The 20,640-nt window shown below is 50.9% G+C and overlaps 1 protein-coding gene across 1 annotated transcript in view; it reads right to left on the bottom strand.

The window, feature by feature from the left end:
- The window catches only part of BOC (BOC cell adhesion associated, oncogene regulated), a 70,540-nt gene that overhangs the window by 32,182 nt on the left and 17,718 nt on the right, over positions 1-20,640 (bottom strand). Inside the window, exons 3-4 of the mRNA XM_006752681.2 lie at positions 4,335-4,510; positions 3,394-3,672 (exon numbers count right to left, since the gene is read on the bottom strand). Of these exons, the coding sequence (XP_006752744.1) occupies positions 3,394-3,672; positions 4,335-4,416 (361 nt within the window). The 5' untranslated portion in view covers positions 4,417-4,510. The remainder of the gene's footprint in view (positions 1-3,393; positions 3,673-4,334; positions 4,511-20,640) is intronic.

Below are 20,640 nucleotides of genomic sequence, written 5' to 3'. Positions count from 1 at the left end.
TCTGTTGGCTCAGGTGCACAGAGCGGGAACGTTTGAGCCATGTCAAGCGTTTGGCTCCTGGGGTAAAGCTTGTGAAAAGAAAGGTAAAAGGAATCAAGGATCTCAAAGCCAAATGCATGTCAAAAAGCAAGAGTTAAATAAGGTGGTCTGAAGTGAGGCATTAGCAGCAAGAGAGATTTACCACAAACCACATGTAGGTTCCATAAGGAAAGAATTCCCTACAGAGGAGATTGGGGAGGCACTTCCACAGAGCGAGGGCAGCCGTATCCACACGGCCAGGGCAAGCTGGGGTGGAGGGTAGGAGTGCTCAGGTGAGATTCTTCAGGTGGTTCGATTTTACCTGAAGACCAGAGGCCGACGTCACCAGGTGGGGATGAAGGCCAGGTGCAACCCCCACCCCGCAGCATCAGGGCCAAAGAGGTCTGGACCAGGGAAGTCCTGCTAGTGGCCTCTCTGTACCCCGAATCCTCATGCCAGGCCCCAGCCCGGATCACCAAAAGCTCCCAGTGATCTCCAGAAGTTCACTGAGATGCAGGAGGCAGTCTTGCCAGGCAGGCCACACAGCCAATGCCTTGTCAGAGGATGAACATCTGGACATGCGCAGAGGAGGCCCGAGGAAAAGGAAGTCTCGAACTGTGTGGGGTGTGCGTGCGTGCACACCGGCACGCCACTGCCCAGCCTGGCTTCTAAGTGCAGACTAGGCCTTTGGTAATCCCTTCTGCTGCTCAGCCTCCCTCGCACACCAGCCAACCAGCAAAACACAGCCCCCATTCTGCTCAGGAATGTGCTTTCGGAAACTTAATCTAACTGCTGAGTCTGGGCCAAATGCCCCATGGCATTAACCCAAAGACAGCACCCCTTTTTCCCGCCTCTCCCGCCTTCCCGCTGCCTCCTCCAAATTGGGAGGCTGCAGTCCCACTCCACCAACTCCCTGTTCTCCATGACACAACCCCTCCACGCCCGTTCTCCCGATTTCCAGAACCTCTCCGTCCTTCTAGTCAGGCCCAAACATTTCACTTCTGATTCATGTCTAAATGACAAGCCAATAGCTCTTGGCTTTCAAACAAGACTCGGTTGGCTTCTGCACAAGCCCCTTCTTCTCTCGCTCTGCCTTCTTGGGTTGCAACCAAACCCTTCCCTTTGTCCTCACTGCCAATTGCAGATCCCTTTAAGCGTTAGAGAAGAAGTGGCCAGGAATTTTTTTTTAAAATAAAGCTATAAATTGTCTTCCCTCACACAGATACACCTTGAAGTACAAGGAGGGCTCCAAAGCAAACCTCCTCCTCTCCAGCTCTCCCCGTCTCCAAACAATGAAAGGCTCAGCCTGGCTCCTAATTAGACCAAGTGAATGGTGATGGCGTTTTTGCACTTTACGGACATGTGCTGACCATTTGCAGACGGACTCTCCCTCCGAGATGAGCAGCATTACCCTTCAAAGGCACCAATGCTGCTAAAAAGCACATCATATGTGTAAGAACGGACAACTGGGAGCAACCTGACTGGTGATGGGAAAAGGGTTCGGTGCCTTTGGGTGGATGTTCCCGGGCCGTGGGGAACGATGAACCTGCTCTGGTTGGGGTGGGGCAGGTGAGCTGGGAAGGGGCACGAGGAACCTGCTGGAGTGACGGCACACGGTGTGGACATGTGGAAACCGTGCCAGGTTGTCACGGAACATTAGCGCACTTCGTGTGCTTTACCGGGTGCATTTAACACTCGATAAAAAAGACAAAGTTAAAACGGTCACATGGCCAATGCAAAATGCTTGTCGTACCATGTCCAGGGGAAGAGGAGAAAAGGTAGAGACCACATGTTCAGTAGTCAGCAGTGCGAGACGTGGGTCTGGAGAAACGCTGGGAGGGCGTGCTCCAAAATGATAATAGTGGTTGTGTGATGGGGGCTCAGGAGAAACACTGTTTTCTATAGATTCCAAACTTTCTATAATGTAATTTAACTATAATTAAAAATATAAAGGAGGAGTATGATGGTAGGAGGTGGAGCTCTGACCTCAACCTTTCCTTTCATGAAGAGATGGGCCCTCCGCACCCTCCCCGTCCTCACCCAAGTCTCCTGCGGCCTCCAATCACCCAGAGCTCGGTGTGCTCCTTCCACCACAAAGTGGCTCTCATGGAGGCTGGGGAGTGGCTCCCAGATGCAGCCCAGGCTGGTGGGCCTGGGCCCTGAGGGAGATGGGGATCCACCCTGCCTTCCTCCCTTCTGAGAAACGGGCAGGGCTGCTCCACGGTTCCCGTGGAGGGCAGCCCCTCAGGGATCTGGGAGCCAGAGGGAGAGAAGGGTCTTTCCTCCTCTGCTCTTCTGCTTCCCCACCCTCATCGCTCTCCTCCCAGGGCTCACACTGCCCAGGGCCCCCAGCATGACCCACGGCCTCCTGGACATCTCCCCCAGCAGGGCGGCGACGGTGGTGACGTGGAAGCCCAAGGCAGGGCTGCCAGGGAGAAAGGGTCACTGCCGAGTGAGTCACAGGGGAGCAAGCTCTGAAGATCGCAGTTTAAACCGAAACCCCACTAATCTCAGAGTTTCCCCATGCCCTACACTTCAGGCTCCAGGAAAGGGGGGTGGTTCTTTATATAGCCCAGCTCCAGACCTGGCACATAAGAGTAGGGGTGGGGGTGGGGGCTCTCCAGCCTCGGACGTTTATTTAATCAGTCAAGTCTCATTTGCCACGCGTGCAGTGGGTAGCAGACCGGGTAAGGTGCGTGTGGTGCCTGGGTCAGAGCAGACCCAAGTGGTGATTACATGTAAGAGTAGCATGAAGTCCTCTCCTGGCAGCCTCCCTGGACCAAACCATCACCCGATCTCTTCCTCCTTCCTCTTCTCTTGAGCCCTTTGTCGTGCAGCTTCCTTTCCACTGTGTGCTGCTGTTTACACTCCAGGCATTTGTATAACGTGCGTGCCCCTCAGAGAGAGGCAGGTGGCCAAGAGTGGGGCGGGCAGGCTCTGTTCAGCCCACACAGAGCCCTGTCAGTGCTCTGACGGCAGCCACAGTGAGGATGGAGCTCGGAGGACGGAGGGGACAGTGAGCAACTGGCACAACCACCTAAACCCACAGAGTGACCAAGTGGAAAGGTATGGCCTGGCCCAGCTCTGGGGCCACAGAAACAGCTCATCCATGTCAAGTTCTCTCCTTCTAGACACTCAGCCCAGACACACATGTCCCCTTCTCGCCAAGTGGCTTCGCAAGGCACACGCCCCGTCCCTGGGACTGCTGGGCTGCTCCCACACTCGATTTTACATTTCAGTGATCAAGACCCCTTTATGGTAAGACTAATGACAGGGGGTATGAATGGTGAGGGGGTGAGGGCAGAGAGACCAGAGAGACTGGGAGAGAGGAGGAGAGACCGCACCACGGCCGGGGAGCAAAGGAGCAGCACTCACTGGCTAGTGTCACCGTGGCTGGCACGCTGGCCACGGCCCCCGCAGGCATCCGGGCCACACACTGGTACCGTCCCACGGTGCGGTTGCTGAGGGCGGTGATGACGAGCGTCCCGCGGGTGATGAGGACGCCCAGGGCATCATCGGAACCGTTCAGCTCCCTCCCGTTCAGGCGCCAGGTGGTGCTCATCCCCGGCGGCTCCACCACGCAGCCCAGGATCACAGTTCCCCCGAGCTTCTGGACCGTGGAGGGAGGCTGCACGGTGACCTGAGGCACCTTGTCTGCAAGAAGAACAGATGCAGCCGTGAAGTGACACTCTCAGGGCTCCAGCAGCAGGACCTTTGAGAAGCGCAGCACCAGGCAGCCTTTCAGAACCGAGCAGCCAGCGGAGCGGATCTTTCTCTGAAGACCAGGGTGCCCTCCCCAGCCGGTGCTCAATCCGCAGGGCAGAAGGGAGTGGCCGTGGGTGCAAAGGCGGGCACGTAGGTTTGGAGTTGGACAGACCTAAATCTGAATCCCAGTCCCATGCTTCTGAGCCATGTGACTTTGGCCTTTCCGGCCTCAGTTTCTTATCTGTAAAATGGGGCTAATAATACTTCCCACAGGGCTGCCGTGAAGCTCACAAACATGTAAACTGCCTGCCATAATCTCAAATATTAAGTGCTCAGAACAAGGCAGTTACTATTGCTGTTCCTCCTCCCCTGGAATGGCTCGGAAACGATTAGAAAACCCAGCTATGAGCCCTGTGATGTTGCAGGGATCATTTCTCATCTTGTGTTACTGAGTGTGTCCCTGAACCAGGGGGAACGAGGGCTCTTTAAAATCCTGAGAGAGGAAGGGCTTCTGAAAGGGCTGTGGTAGAATGTGCAACGCTTCTGTCTGACATTAAGGGGCAAGTGTTCTCCCGAGAGGGGCAGGCGGAGAAAGGGAAGGGCAGACTCACTTGGGTCAGCGAAACAGCTGGCTGTGGCCAAGAGGAGGCAGGTGAGCGTGACCGCGGGCCTCCTTCCTCTCTGAGTCGTCATCGTCCCACGCGGCAGGTGTGTGACAAAGGGTCCGAAGCCAACGTCCCATAAGCCACCAGTCACTCCCAGAGATTCTGCAATCCTCTACAGCACTCTGGAGAGAGAGAGAGAGAGAGAGAGAGAGAGAGAGAGAGAGAGAGCGAGCCATGGTGAGAAGGCCTGAGATGCCCACGTGTAAGCCAGAGCCTGGTAGGTCCCCGCACCCTCTGCTTCCATCAGACACGCCGGACACGCTGAGTGCTGGCCTGCTATGCTGCTGGAAGGCCCAAGAACACGCTCACACTATTTCTCATCCAAAAGATGCTTCAAGTTTCCCCCACCTGGAGCTAAAAGGTGGCTGTGTGATGGTAAGAATGCTACAGCCTTGCTTGGCACAGCTACAGCGGCAAGGACAGGGGCCAGGACACGGGCAGTGAACACCCAGCACAGACGCCAGTACCATTGCTTGCAGGAGGCCGGAGGTCTGCGGCCACGTGCCACTAGCACAGACCATGGCAGATAGCGCTGCGACCCTACTGTGCGTCGGAGCCCTTGTTTAGGGTGCTGGCAACCGAGTCCTAAAGTCTCAGGGACTCACCAAAGTGGCAGGTTCCCTTTCTCCCCAACCCTATCCCTGCATCTCTGTGAACTTTTTTTTATTCTTGGAATCAACCTACCCGCCTCAGCCTGTCTGTAACCTCTAGTCCCACAACATATAAAAGTCACACGTCGGCCAAGGCCCCACCTTCTCTCCCCCGGTGCTGGAATTCCGGCCTTTTTATTTGCACAAAATCTGCACTCCTGAGCCTGACTGAGGGACCAGGCTGCCTGTCCGCCCAGAACAGCATCCCTGCGGGTTCTAGCCTTCACTGCACCTCCAGCCGCAGGACGGTCCCGCTCAGCTCCCAGCCACCCTCTCACCGCCTGCCTAGGACTTGAACTCCTCGCTGCCACAGTGTTATATCTTGGAGCCTCCTTTAAGCTACAGGCCTTGAAAGACGCATCAACATCACCGAGAGGCGGGTGTACACGCTCACACACACTTCTGTCGCAGCCTGAACCACGACGTTGCTTCCACGCTTTCCACTGCTGCACTTACGGCACATTAGGCCGAGAAGGAAGGTGGGTGGACATCCTGGTTGGGCAGGGAGGCCCTGGAGTGAGCTTCAGAGAACAGTGAAGGCCACATGCAGGCCATCGACAGAGGATGCAGCGTCCTGAATCACGCACAGGTGGGAATACTAGGAGTCACTTCCAGGAGGGTGACAGACACTCACAACGAGAACCCTCCTAGACCAGTTTATCTAAACAACGACTCTTTCAAAAACTCGCCATCACCACCAGAAGCTCGGGGAGGGAGCGGCGCTCCCCAGCTGAGCGATGCCTTGTGCGCGCCCGTCTGGAGCTCTGGCTGCCTGCGCAGTTGGCTGCAGGAGCCGGTCCTCAGCTCTTCAACCGCCATCACTTGGGACACAGGACACGGGACACGGGATGAAGGCTGGGCTTCGGGCTCCTGCTCTGTGCTAGGGGTTTGCCTAAACCTCTCCCTTCCCCAAGCTCCTTTGCCCTGGGCTTTCCCCCCAGCTGCTGGAGGCAAGAGGGCACATTGCTCTGCCCAGCAAGCATCGCCAGACCAGATGGTGGACCAGCCCCACACTTGCTCTGAATGTTTTCCAAGAAGGAGTTCTTCCCCTTTGCCTCTTCATCCCTCCCTTTGCCTTGTGTCTTCCACATCGGAGACTCCCCCTTTGCTCTGGGGAAGGACAAGGGCACATTTTCTATAAAAGGTTTGAAAGAAAAGTCTGAAAGAAGCTTTTCAAGAGTATTTTCTTGACAAGATAAAATATTTTCCTCTTGGTATTGAGAGAGCTTTTGCTCTTTTTATTGCGACAATCCAGTAAATCAAAGGGTCATGTTATTAGCAAAGCGAAATTAAAGACCTCTGCAAAGGATGTGGATGGAGGTGGCTGGGGACAGGTGTGAGGAGGCAGGGGCGTGGGGCAGGCCTGCTCTCACTACAGGGTCCTTGCTTAGTTCTCTTGCGGGAGGTATTTTTTTAATCTTCATAAAAACACTATAAAGTGGGTAGTGTTATCCCCATCTTACAGGTGAGGACACTGAGTTCCAGGGGTTAGTTCACATAAATGCAGGCCTGGGATGCAACCCGGCTCTGTGCTCTTAACCACAATAGTAGCCTTTTCACACATTTTCTTTTTTTAAAAAAAATGTATTTTTTTATTGATTTTAGAGAGGAAGGAAGAGGGAGAGAGAGAAACATCAATGATGAGAGAGAATCATTGATTGGCTGCCTCCTGCACGCCCCACACAAGAGACCGAGCCCTGGTTGGAAATTGAACCGTCACCTGCTGATTCATAGGTCAACATTAAACCACTGAGCAACACCGGTTGGGCCTTTCTACACATTTTCTGTCAGCACCCTGCACCCACTGGGTGCTTAACGGAGTTAGAATATAGGTGATGTAGAACAGCAAGGAATTTTAAGTTATTTCTAGAGAAAAGTTCTATACCAAAAAAGCAAGCTTTGAGTGTCCTCTAAATTTTCCAGATACTTGTTTGAATTGCCTCCTTTCCATCAAATGAGACAACATATTTATCTAGAACACTGCATGGACTACCATCGTAGGAATTTAGGGAACGTGATTGCTCATGACGCCCTCGTTTCCTCCATCCCTTAAGGACTTTGGGGACACCTGTTCCTTCCCTGCCCCAAGGAAGGGAGGAAGAATGGAAGGAAAAAGGGGAGGAAGGAAGAAAAGCTGGGAGGCAGAGAGGCAGGGATGCAAAGTAATAAAGGGCAAAAAAGAAGACCAGCAGACACAGGGGCGGGAGGGCTGGCTCGCATCTGAGCACAGGGTGGCTGCGGAGGAGTTTGGGTTGTAAAGTCCAACAAAGGTTTTACTGAGGAAATTCAGCTCTGACCCCCTCCTGCTTAACAAGGACCAGCCCAACAATCCCTGTTACTTCTGCACCCTCGGTAATTTATAAGGTTCAAACTGGAAACAGACCCCACTGCTGCCGCCCGCCACCATCCTGCCTTTAAAAGCAGCAAGGAGAAAAGAATGCCGCTGGGGAGGTAGAGGTGAGAGGAAGCAGGTACCCAGAGGAGCAGGAAGGAGTTAACTCATTAATTCCCACACCAGCTTCAGAGCAGGTACCATTTAATGACCCCAAAGCAGGACCCCGTGAGGTTTCCTTCATGCAAGAGCAGGGCTGTGACCCACATATGGGACCGGGCAGGGGGCCCTGGAACCACGGCGCCTCTTATCTAACAGCTGGGAAACGGGGTTACTTCCTGAACCAGGATACCGAGTGAGTTTAGTCTAGAAAGGTCATTCCAAAGTGACAGATTTCTGAGCACTTTGCTTTAATGAGTCAAAAAAGGCCAGTAAGCTTCATTGGAGTACGCTCTGCAGTGTAACGCTGCCCCACTGTGAAATGATCAAGGTACAATTTCAAAGTTGCAACAGGAAGGCCTGGCATTTTTCCCAGCAAAGCAAGGTCTGTCTAGTAGATCCTTATTTTCTATGCAATTTCTCAGAAAAAGAGGAGAGACCAAGATAAGAGTCAAAAAGCAGAGAGAAGGGAAAATGAATTCTTGACATGAATTCCTCCCTGAGGCTTAGGTCCTTGCTTTTTAAAGGGTTATTTGGACACGAAGCCTCAAACATGTCTGAGAAGTTTAACTGCTGACACACGTGTTCCCACTGATACAAGCTCCTCCAAGCAGACGTTTTTGAACTTTCTAAAAACAACAACAGAATACACTTCTGAGGCAAGAACGAGCATGAGAAATTATAGCCTCAGTATTTATTTTGCAAGAAAATCACAAACAACCGAGAGCTGATCATGGGCAGGAGGTGGCCAGCGCCAACTTCCCCAGAGGGTGGCTGGCCGGACAGAGTGGGCGTGAGACTGCAGTTCAGGGGCCACCCCGGGTCATACGGGCCATGCCACTCTCTCAGAAAGGGGGGGCTCTGTGGCTAATACACAAAACACGGCTTTGGATGGACCGTGACCTATCGCCAAGAAGAGCTGAAACATTCAGTGGCACGAAACAGATCTGACAAAAATTTTGTTCCATTGGTTGGGAGGGGCTAGCTACGTACGAAAAGAAACATTTCTAAGCCCAGATTATATTGTTTGCACGTTCCCAATTCCATAGCAGAATTCACCTTCCCCACTACCTTGGAAGGCAGAGAGATTTCCTCCCAGATGGTGATGCCAAGTGGCAGCGTGCCTGCTGAGTGCTGGCGGCTCTACCCCTACCCTCTGCCTCAAGAAAGAGGGGATGCTCCTGCACACAGGAGTGACATTGGGGGAAAATCCTGGGGGAATGAGTGAATTCTCAGAGGGCTGGACATGTGAGTTTAGATAGACTTTGGAGAAGGATTTAAAAAGTCATTTTTACTGCTTCACTGGCATGGCTCAGTGGTTGAGCGTTGACCTATGAACCAGGAGGTCGCGGTTCAATTTCCGGTCAGGGCACATGCCCGGGTTGCAGCTCGATCCCCAGTGTGGGGCGTGCAGGAGGCAGCAGATCAGTGACTCTCGCTCATCAACGAGTTTCTATTTCTCTCTCCCTCTCCCTTCCACTCTGAAATCAATAAAAAATATATTTTTTAAAGTCATTTTTACTTAAAAAATTGTATCCACAGACCTAATTAAAGGGAAACATTCTAAATTAGGAGGGACCCTCGGAGAAAACACTGTCATAGCTCATGGGTATTGAGTGATCTGAGGAAAGAGAGCGATTTGCAGAAGGTGTCCCAGCTGATTAGGAAGGAGACACAGGGGTCCAAGTCGGGTCCCCCTCTGGGCCAGTGCTCTTCCCACTGTCCTGACACTGCCTCCCTGAGGTCGGGTTAGCCAACTGCTAGAACTACTTTTAAAACTCAGTTTACAGTGTTTCTGAACTTACTTTCTTATGCATAAAAATAACGTTATCTGGATCATTACCCGTCACAGTAACTATCTGTGTGGTCACTGTCACCCTTTTACCATTTACACCCTAATCTACAACAAGCTCTCGTCGCTCCTTCCACAGACTCCTCCAATGGAATGTTCTGCACTGAAGAAGACGCTCTGCATCTGTGCTGTGCAAAATGCTCGGCAGCCCTACCCACTTGCGGCTATTAAATCCCCAAACTACAGCTAATGTGGCAGAGGAATGGCATGCTAAATTTTAATTTAAGTGGCCACATGGGGTTAGTGGTCACCCTGGGTCTAATTCTCTAGCTCTTACCTGCCTTGCCCCAGAAGTGACACAGGACATGTTCACTTACCTTAAACGGCACAGTTCTAGACAGGTCCCCAGAACATCTACCCAGACATCTCTGATGTCAAACAGGGGAGAATAACAATTGTTTTTAGGTTCTTAAGCCTGAGCCACTCTTCACATTTCTATAGTTTATTCCTTATCCAAATTTTGTGTGTGAGTCTCCCATTTAAAAACGGTGTATTTTGATTTTATTATTGGGAAAGAAAAAATATTACTGCAATCTGCCACATATAAGACAAGTACGCAAGGCACGGTCATAGAAAGTGGATTTAGTCAGCGAGCTCAGCCGACATCCCTAAGCGCCTCATTTCCCAGCCTCCTCTGCTGCAAGCCCAGGGCCCTGTGACCAGTGCTGGCCAAAGAAGTGTAGGTGAACGTGTCAGTGTCACTTCCAGACCAAGGCAGTTAGGAGCTGGAGAACTAGAGAGCGACTTACGCATCTCCCCTCTCCTGGCCCAGGGCCACAGGTCACAGGTTTCAGAGGGCACCGCCGCAAGATGGAAGAAGGCAGTGCAATCTTTTGTTGCATAAAACCACGAAGTTTTGGGATTCCTCTCATGTAGCATCTTTAACATCTTCACTGATCACCACAAAGGGGAAATAGCAAATGAGAGCAGAGGGAGGAGAGCGTTTTCCAGTTCGAATTCTCGGGAAAGGTTTTCTGGATCCAGGGTTTGCCACGGGGCCTTTTGGAACATGCAGGCGCAGGCGTGAGGAGCCACATGGCACTGCAGGAAGGTGACACCGTCTGGCGGGAACGCAGGTGTTGGGGTGGGAGGTGCACCGAGCAGTTTGGCTGCTTGTCTTGAACAGTGGTCTCCAGATTTCCTGATCTTGCTCCCGTGAGTAAAATATAGACTGGGCAAATATCCCTTATGCATGCATATCTATGTATACATCAGATGCAGGTACTGCTGAGCTCAAACGTGAAAGAGAGGAGGTAAAAGTGAGACCTCACTTTAATGGCTTGTTAATCATGGTTGTTTTGTAACATCATTAAGCTAACACTGCACGCCTATTTAGGCCTAGGCTCATCACTAATAACATGGATGTAATCTCTTTCAAACGCTCAGTGTGAATGCTAATTATTTGGTGACTTCTCATCAGAAGTGATTCTATTACCATTGTTTTTGCTTCCTAACTGGCTTGAAAAGGGGCAGCCCTGCCATCTCCTCCTGTTTGCCTGCGCTTGGATTATCAGCTGCTCTGCAACCCAGCTTCTTTGTAGCATCTCTTCAAGCCACTTGTCCTTTGGTGAGAGTTAGTTTAGCTAAAACTAAATAATATAATCTGTAAATCCACTTAACGGAGAACAGGAAAAGTGAGGAGTACATGAACGGGCAGCGAGGTCCCCACTGCCCGCCCTCCACGCGTGGAGGCCTCCTGGCACTGTTTGCCAGACACTCGGGCTGCAGGTATCACTGTCCATCCCGGTATTAAACACCAGGAAAGCTTGGTTTCTTTCCTGTGCCTTTTTGAGATGGAAACACACGTTAAGAGCCTCTAATATGTTCTTCCAAGGTGGAATTTCTTGTATTTCCCCCATCAGCAGCTTGCAGCCCACTTTGGAGACTATTCTAGCAGAATGACAGGAGGCGAGGGAGGGACTATGAGGTTGGGTCAGGCTGTGGAAGAGGAGGAAATGGAGTTTGAACTCCGTACCATAGGAGATGGGACCCTTGGATGGTTTTTGAGAAAGGAATATATGATCAAGGTGACATTAGTAAAACCTGGGCTTCTCATTCTCACTGCGGCCAATATTGATAACCAGCTGCTATTACAAACATGGACAGAGTCTATTTCCACTCAGGTGGGGGCGAGGGGGGGGAGCGCTCACCATCCAGGCAAGGGGAGGGGGGACCCTGGCATAGCCTCTGGGCTCTGGAGGATCCCCCACAGAGAGAAGTGCCCTCTGCCCCAGTGAAGGGATGGTCTGCTCTCTAGGGCAAATCGAATTTCCCCACCTCAGCCACTTGAGGAAGAAGTTACTGGGGAGTCTCCTTTCTTTGTCACACATACCCCTTCCTGAAAATAGCCTTATTTCTCTAAAGAGATTTTTTAAAAATCTACTGCATGGAGCAGGGGGAGACACAAACCTTTATTGCTAAATGGAAAAAAAGAGAGAAAAGGAAAACCATTTCCTTTCTTCTACACGCCTTCTCAATCCCCCACCCTATTCCATATAAATTCAATTTGACAACCCTGCTAATTGGATAAACGCAGCTCCTGCTCTCCTAGAAGGCATTCCTTTTGCTTTTTGTGTTTTGTTTTTGGAGGGCTCAAAACAGGGCGATTGTGCTGTTCTTTAACACGAATTCCATCTGCTTTATTTCTCCCTCCATTCACCCTCCTCTTGAATATTTATGAAGCTTTCCCTGCTGCTGTCCCCTTTCCACCCCACCTCCACCCCTTCCCCTCAGCCTCCCTCTCCCCGCCCGGCTCCAGCCCCCTCTCCCCTTCCCTCAGAGCCGGACAAAAACCTTCCAAATGGCCCCCCCCTCCTTGCTTTAGATAAACACAGGCAGTGTCAAGTGTGAGGAGTAGAGGGAGGTGGGATGGGGGTTCAACTGCCAGTCAAGCCCCCGGCCTTCAATGGGGCCCAGGGGCCTACCCTAATCTGCTGCATGCTTGCCATATGGGGGCTGTGTTGCCCCGGGAAACACTAACAGGCAGAACGGAGCTTAATAGAGTCCATATTCATTGTAATGCAGTGAGCTTGCTCAGGCACCACTGCCCCTTCGGTCCGGTTTCATTCTTCTGTTTCCCTCTTTCTTTCTGTTTTTCCTCCCTTTTTCTTTCTTTCTTCCTTTCAAAAGGACCAGGACCGAAGAGAGCAGTAACCTGGAGAGGCCTGGATCAGCAGTAAGGCGGAGTTGGGGGTTAGGCGTGAGGAAGGTGATGGTGGTGTTGGGCTGGGGGTGAGGCTGGTGGGGAGAGGTGAGAAGGGGGAGCTCCCAGGAGGGCAGAGTGGAGTGTGCATCAGGTCAGGGCATGGAACGTGCGGCTCTGTAAAAGTGTGCACGTGCAGGAGTGTGGCAGGTGGGTATGGGCCACCAGGGCCCCGGGCACAGAAGCCTCCGTATGTACTCAGCCACCTATGCCGGGGTATCCCAACACCATCTCTAACCCCAGTCGAGGGCAGATCACAAAAGCCAGTGACACCTACCTCCCGTCAGTGTCAGGCCAGTGGCCCTGAAGTCACAGGTGGTACAATGGGATAAAACCGGTTGGGCCCTTTCCCTCCTCCGACTGACCTGGAGTGGAGGAAGGTGTGCCAGCTGTGGTTGACAGCTGTGGTGTGCCACAGCCAAACCAAGGGCACAGGGCCTCTGCCCTGAGTGGGCTGCCCAGCAGATGAAGCCTGGAGTATGTCTCCAGGGCTCAAAATGTAAAGAGGGCAGAAAATGTGGGAAGGGAATGGAGCCCATTTCTCCCAACTTCTCAGAAAGAGTAAAATCGGTAACCGATACTAAGGAATTCCTCAAAGAATGAAGAATCCGTTTCCTAGGTTGTGAAACAAAGCTATTTTTTCCGTTCTGTGAAGGTAAAAATCAAAAATTTAGAATCAAGAGAGAAAACAAAAGCTACCACAGCTGAAAATTTACCCCCATGGGGTGTAGTACATAGGAAGAGCTCAACAAATGGTTTCTAGACAAATCATATACATGTTCCTATAGTTTCACTACTGCTGGCCAGGACCCTGAAACTCCCCCCGACTGCCAGCTGCTGCCAGGGTTCAGTTGGCTGCGTGGCGTTGGGGCGGGGGACCTGAGGCTGTGCCCCCCCGCCTGGTGGGGCTTGACGGCGGTGGGGCTGGCCAGATCTGGATCTTGCCCAATGGGGTTGGGGCTGGCCGGGTCTGGGTCTTGCGCGATTTCAAGGTGCGCACAGGTGAGTGGGGACTTGACTCTGGGTCAAGCAGCGCGCCCTGGACTCTGACAGGAGGAAGATTTTCATATACGTTTTACTAATTTTCTTTCATCTCTGACATTTCTATTATAGAGAAAGGGCAACTAGCAATATTAAAATATTTCCTCTAATTAAGTCCCTTTTAATGTGCATGAATTTCGTGCACCGGGCCACTAGTGAATAAATAAAGTTCTAACTCTTTGCACAACCCTCCAGGTTCTTTGAAACTGGCTGCAGTCCACCTTCCCCATGTCTTCTTCCCACAAGCCCTCAGTCTGGGCACACGGCATTTTCACGCCTTCTCTTCCTTCTACCAGGACCATCTTTTCCTTCACCCTCCATCCCATCAGAGGAACTCTGATGCTCCCAGGACTGCTCCTCATGCCAGTTTCCACAGCATCTTGCAGACCTCCCACATTTCCACAGTGACCTATGGATCTGACCACGTGTCTGTAATGGCCTCTTATCTCTTCCCTCTTACCCCTATGATGAACTTCCTGAAGGCAGGGATGTGTCCACCCAGCACCTCAAAAAGCCTTGGCACATCCTGGGGGCTCAGTGTCTGCTGAACTGAAGGGTTTGTTCATATTAGAAATCCAGGGTTCAGAAGAGATGTTAACCTGAACCATGGACATACAGGAGGGACACATGGAGACACATTGTTATCAGTGGGGGACCTGGGGAGGGGGTTTCCTAGAAGGAAATGACTGTAACTGTGGCTTTTATTTTCCAAAACCAAATGGCCCCTCGGACAGTATAGGCAGCCCTGGAGGGAGGGGCCTAGCGGCCTGAGGGAGGTCAGTGTCCCTGCAGGTGCTCCTATGGTTTGGGGTTTCATTCAAGGACTTTTTCTGTTTTCCTTCTTATGTCTTCTCCCAGAACAAACATCCAACTAAGGTTGAGACTTGGGGCTTCCTGCAGCCACTGGACTGTGGGCATCTAACTTAGGACTATACCATGATTAGGTTATCACCTGGCCAGCGTGGACCTGAGCTTTTGGCCAGGGTGGGAGGAGGAGAAATAAGAAAGCCACTGAGTGGGAGAGAGCAGGGGAGGGTAGGATGGATGAGAGCAGAGAGCTCCTCCTTTGTGCCATGCCCAGTGCTGGGGGCTTCACATACGTTGTCACTTCCATCTTCACAGCCCAGGGAGCGTTACTGTCCCACTTTACAAATGGGGAACGAGATTATCAAAACCCTCCTTGATGGTTTATCACATAAGGATTTTAGGACACATTTCAAATTTTTGATATAGTCGTAGTTCTCTGCTGAGTGACAGTGTTGGGACTCAGCAGGATCGGGAGCCTGGGGCTTGGACACGAGCTCCGCCTCTTCCACCCGGGATAGAAGGCGGCTTTGGGCAAGTCACTGACGCGCTGAGTCTCAGTTTACTCTGCAAAATGAGAACGATACACCTGTTTTGCAGAGCTGCTTAAAAGAGTTAATACGATTACACATGAAAGCAGCCTGGCACATAGCAGTGATGCAATTTGGGGAAACAGGTGTGATGGAACTTGACCATGAGCCGTTCACCTGAGGTCTAATTTCACATGGGGCATTGCCACCTGGTGTGCTTTTAATGTCCCTTAAGACAAAGGCACGTTGCATCTTAACAACTCCAGACACATATGATATCATCTCTCTGCTCGTTGTTCCTTATAAACTGTACAAAATTAAACAATGGCCTGGTTCTGTTGCCCTACACACACATGCATCAAAAGTTCAAGGAATATTTGTTCAAAGAAAGCAGGAACACCTACATTCTATAGTGTTTTACAGACTCTCAAGTAGCCCGGGGACAGGAGGTCTCTGGAGAGTGCTACACAGTGTTCCCAAGTTTGTGGCAAGACTCAGTCTCTAGACCAGGGGTGGGCAAACTTTTTGACTCGAGGGCCACAATGGGTTCTTAAACTGGACCGGAGGGCCAGAACAAAAGCATGGATGGAGTGTTTGTGTGAACTAATATAAATTCAAAGTAAACATCATTTCATAAAAGGGTACGGTTTTTTTTTCAATAGTTTTAGTTATTTCAAACGGGCCGGAATTGGCCTGCGGGCCGTAGTTTGCCCACGGCTGCTCTAGCCTCTCAATTTCCATCCAACACTAGTCAACATTTACATCACTTAAGCTAATAACGTCTCCCCACCACCAACCCCTACCCCGTTTATGCCCTCTCCACACTCATCTGATGATGATAATAATCATAATTTCTGCTTCTCACAAGTAGTGCCTCTACTTGTTTGGAGAGAAAGAGGAAAGATCCCATCAAGCAGTAGATCGTCTGGGACAAGAAGTTATGAAGTGTTTATAGAAAGGAAAACACACCCCAGTCCGTCCCTGACCCCCACTCCCAGCCCCGACTTCATCAGTGAAGGTGCAAAGCCGCATCCAATCCACCTGCTCTTCCCCACCCACCTGTTTCCAATTACAGCCTCTGGCCAGGGCTACCTCCAACAGGTACACAAGGAAGTAAACAGTAACAGGGACAGCAAAGAAAACGGAGCACCACTTCCCGGCACTCTGGTGCTCACGGTTAGCAGAAAGAAGGTCCAATGCAAAAGGAATTCATTTGAGTGAGTGGTAGACAGCACAGGTAAGGTCCAGAAACACACCTGACCCAGGGCTTGAGCAGCACTTCAGGCAGATCCCAACACCTTACAGCCCTAGCTCTTAGGCCAGTGGTTCTCAACCTTGGCTACACATTAGAATCACCTGGGAATCTTTTTAAAATCCTGATTTCTGGGCCTCATTCTCCGGAAATTCTGTTTCTTTGTTATGGGGTGGGGCCACAACAGTAGTAACAAAGATATTTAAAAAAAAAAAAAAGATTCCCAGGTGATTCTAATGAGCAGCCAAGATTGAGAACCACTGTCTTAGGACAAAGGAAACCGATCCCACTTGCGATCCCTGCGTGAACACACACCTGACTATTGTAAGCGGCTCAGGGAGCAGAAGTCTGGGCACGGACCACCTGACAGGACCCACTGAAAGCAACGGGAAGAAGCAGGTGTATTATCCCAGGTAGCAAGGATCTGGGATGTAACATACACACAACCAAAGGGGAGGCATTTTCCCCAGATCATCCACGCTCGTACAGAGGGTGGCAGGGACATAGAGGAAATCTAGGCACAGTGCCCCGGCCTTGAAGACCTTGGAACCTAGTGAACGTGCAGCTCTGCCACACCTTTCTGTTGCACCGAAATTAAAATGCGGCATAGCCTGGAGAAAAGATCAAAGTCAAAGATAAACTGCAGGTTTTACCAAGTACAGGCAAGGAACCAGACCACTAGGGAAGGCATCAGAGAAATGACAAAATGAACGTGTCACACACTGGGGCACACTCACAGGGGCACACACCGCTCGGCACAGGCCAGTCCTCCCACATAGCCCTTTCCAAAGGCCTAAAAGTATCCTCCTATCACCCAGGTTCCTCCCTAGCAAAGTCCTGGGAGACGCATCAAAGAACAGCAGTGAAGGCAGGAAAAAGGCAGCCGTGAACAGGAGCCTCTGAGGACCTCCGAGGCCTCAGCTCTGTCACTGTCACTTCTCACTATACAGTAACTTACTTGTTAACAAGTCTCTCTCCTGGACACAGAGTAGATACTCAATGAATGTTTGCTAAGCTGTGAAGACCTACCTCCAAAATCATTTCCCAGCCTAACCCTGTCTGGTCCTGGAAGTCTGGGTGGCTCCCCCTGCCAAGCAGGATGTGAGCGGAAGGCAATGTGTCTGCCGGTTCCTCCCTGTCTCCCTCAGGGACCTGGCTTAGGTTCTCCTTCAGCGGAGGAGGCAGGAGGACACAGCTCTCCCTGCTGGAGCATCCAAGCCGGGTGGCGGGGAATGAGTACGGAGAGGTGGGCACTGAGCAAACTTGCTCTGCTCCACAGGCAGCCCCAGCACCTGCTCTCTGCGAGGCAGCGGGTAGGGCCCAGCTCTGCCCCCCCGGAGGCCTGCCCGTCCCCCGGGGACGCACCATCACAGGAATTATCACAGTTGGCTGAACTGCCAGGCCAGTGGTTCTCAACCTTCTGGCCCTTTAAATACAGTTCCTCATGTTGTGACCCAACCATAAAATTATTTTCGTTGCTACTTCATAACTGTAATGTTGCTACTGTTATGAATCGTAATGTAAATATCTGATATGCAGGATGGTCTTAGGCGACCCCTGTGAAAGGGTCGTTCGACCGCCAAAGGGATTGCGACCCACAGGTTGAGAACCGCTGTGCTAGACCAAGGGCTGCAGGGACTGGGAACGGAGATGATCTTATTCACAAGGGCATCGTTAGCCTTAACACAGTTCTCGGTAATTCAGCAAATTCCTGTGAGTGAACAAATAAGGACCTGAGACACAAAGGTTAAAGGTTATGGCAGAGACGAGCCGAACAGGAGCTGTAGTCATATAGTAAAAAAGGGAGCTTTTTCTTAGTACAAGTTGGGCATTTAGGATGCTTTGGGGGGTTAAAGACTTACTTTGATGTACTCTGCTAGGTCACATAATGGCCACCAATTCCAATTAAGCTGTCACCTGCGGTCATTTTCTATGCCCCTTCCTCATGGTGATTAAGCTGCCAATGGCACCAGGCCCACTCCCTCACCCTCCGCCTGACTCAAACCAGTCTCAGGTGCTGGGACCCAGAATGAATGGAGATCAGGCTGCTGCTTCTTGCCTGTCTGGTTCTGGGGCTGATTCAAATGTCAGGCAAAACTGCCTCTAACCCCAGCACCCCAGCATGCCAGCACCCACATCCAACCCCCAACAGGCTCATGCATGTGGGCAGGAAATCTGAAGCATTCAAGCGAAAAGCTAAGCCTTGGGGTAACATGACGGAATGCTGAAGAAGGCAGCCAGGCGCTGGTATGTGACTGCGCTGAAGGGACCATACCTCTCCTGGACTTTCCTGCAAGCGAGAAACCTCACCCGGGACTTCAGAGCTACCCCACTGACATAGGACACCCCACCTACCTCACAGGGGTGTCGAAGGAAAACCGATTACATCAGTCAACATCCAGTGATGATGGCACAAAGCAGCTGTTCAATAATGGACAGCCATGCGTCTCATTTGAATAGCTCCTTCAGGGGTACTTTTAGGAGCACCCCGTATTTTCATTAGTCTGATCCTTATTGCAGATTTATTCCTGGTGTTTCAACAAAAGAGGTCAGAGAATAGGTGATACCTTCAGGGCCAGACACCCCACCTGGGCCGTCCAGCTTCCTGTTCTGGGCCTCACTGCCTCTAGGACACAGACACGCACACGTGCAGGCCTACGTGTGCTCCCGGCAATCCGCTCCAGCTCCAGCTGGTAAGTGTGCTCTAGAATCATGACAGTTTACTTTCTTTCCCATCTGACCTCATACAAACACACTTTCTTCACCACCTCCCTGACCCCTAAATATACACATTCCGTCCCCCACCCACCCTCAATCTTTCTCAATTACAAAGCTCTTTTAAACCAACTAAAACTTAAAATAAATACCAATTTGGAAGCCTGAAGCATGCTCCAGTCCGTCTGTCAGCCTCTGCCTTCTGCTGGAAGCCCCCAACTCCTGTTAGCTCTCCCCGACTTGTGAAGCGCAGTGGCCTGGGTGCACGGGCGGGCACACGCAGGGAAAACAAACACGCGGACGCTTGCCAGCACCTCTATTTATAGCAGGAGCAAAGTGTGGGGATCCGGACAGGCTGAGGAGGGAGGGTCAGGACCAGAGGGGTGGGGATAATTCTACCCACTGCTCCCGGCTCCACCAGCTGCAGAGGGTCCCCTGCTGAGGTCTGCCTTTCCCAGGTGCAACCCATCCTGCTTATGACTAACACTAGAATGGTGCTGCAGTGAAGCGCAACTCTGAGCGAAGAGAGCCTGCTGTCTTGCTCATTATTGTAGCCCCAGCATCTGTCACATCACAGTGCTTGGCACATAGTAGGACTGCAGTAAGTATCTGTTGATTAAATGAATACGTGAGCATTTTTCCCCCTGCCTACCCCACAAGGCTACAGATGGAGGAGGAGGGTAGGTGGAAGGGAGGTGAGGAATGCCTAACAGTGGTTCTAGCCCAGCCTGTGTGGCTCAGTGGTTGACCACTGACCTTTGAACCGAGAGGTCCCCGGTTCGATTCCCTGTCAGGGCACATGCCCGGGTTGCAGGCTCAATTCCCAGTGGGAGGTGTGCAGGAGGCAGCTGGCCAATGTCTCGCTCTCAAAGAAGTTTCTATCTCTCCATCCCTCTTCCTTCCTCTCTCTCTAGAAAAAAGCATATTTAAAAAAAGGAATACTTCTAAAAGCCTACAGGATGTTAAAATGTGCTAACAAAAACAATTTCAGGAAATGCAATGCTAAGAAAAGCTAATTAGATTATTTTCACTGCAGGCCTTTTCAGAGCCTTTAAAATGTGCTTTTGCATCATGAATCACCAAGAGGGGGACGGCGTATGCACTGAAGCCTGAACTCACTTAACCACAGGCCTGGACTTACTTGACCACAGGCCTGGACTTATTTGACCACACTACTCTTTTTTCTCAGAGTACCATTAGTGAGGGGAATTTCATCAAATACACTTTGGGAAATGGTGGCCTAAGAGGTTCCTGGAGAATATCCCAAAAGCAATTTGTAAAACAGCATGATCCCATTTTTGCAAATAAAAAATTACATATAAATATGTGGTATATAGTTATTTGGATTGTCATAGGAAAATACCAAGAGACACTTAAATGTTAACGTCAGCTATTTCTGAAGATTAGGGGATTTGCACTTTTTATATTAAACATTTCAGGAATACTCAAAGTGGGTATGTTATCACTTATGTAATTAAAAAGGCAAATTTGAAATAAAAAAAAGAAGCTATCCCCAAATATTATTATGTCATCACACACTATTTTAACGTCCCACAGGCATGAAGGCCTTATTTCCCAACAACCCCCTGGGCCAAAAAAGCGTCACTCATTGCCTATTATCCCATCTGAACATTTTCCTGCTTCTCTCTCTAACAAATAACTGCTCTGGATTGTGACAAACACCTCCCCCAATTCCAAGACTTTGTTGTTTCCAC

This window comes from Myotis davidii, unplaced genomic scaffold, assembly GCF_000327345.1.
Source record: "Myotis davidii unplaced genomic scaffold, ASM32734v1 scaffold470, whole genome shotgun sequence".
Taxonomy (NCBI): domain Eukaryota; kingdom Metazoa; phylum Chordata; class Mammalia; order Chiroptera; family Vespertilionidae; genus Myotis; species Myotis davidii.
This window is presented reverse-complemented; position numbering and strand designations above follow the sequence as displayed.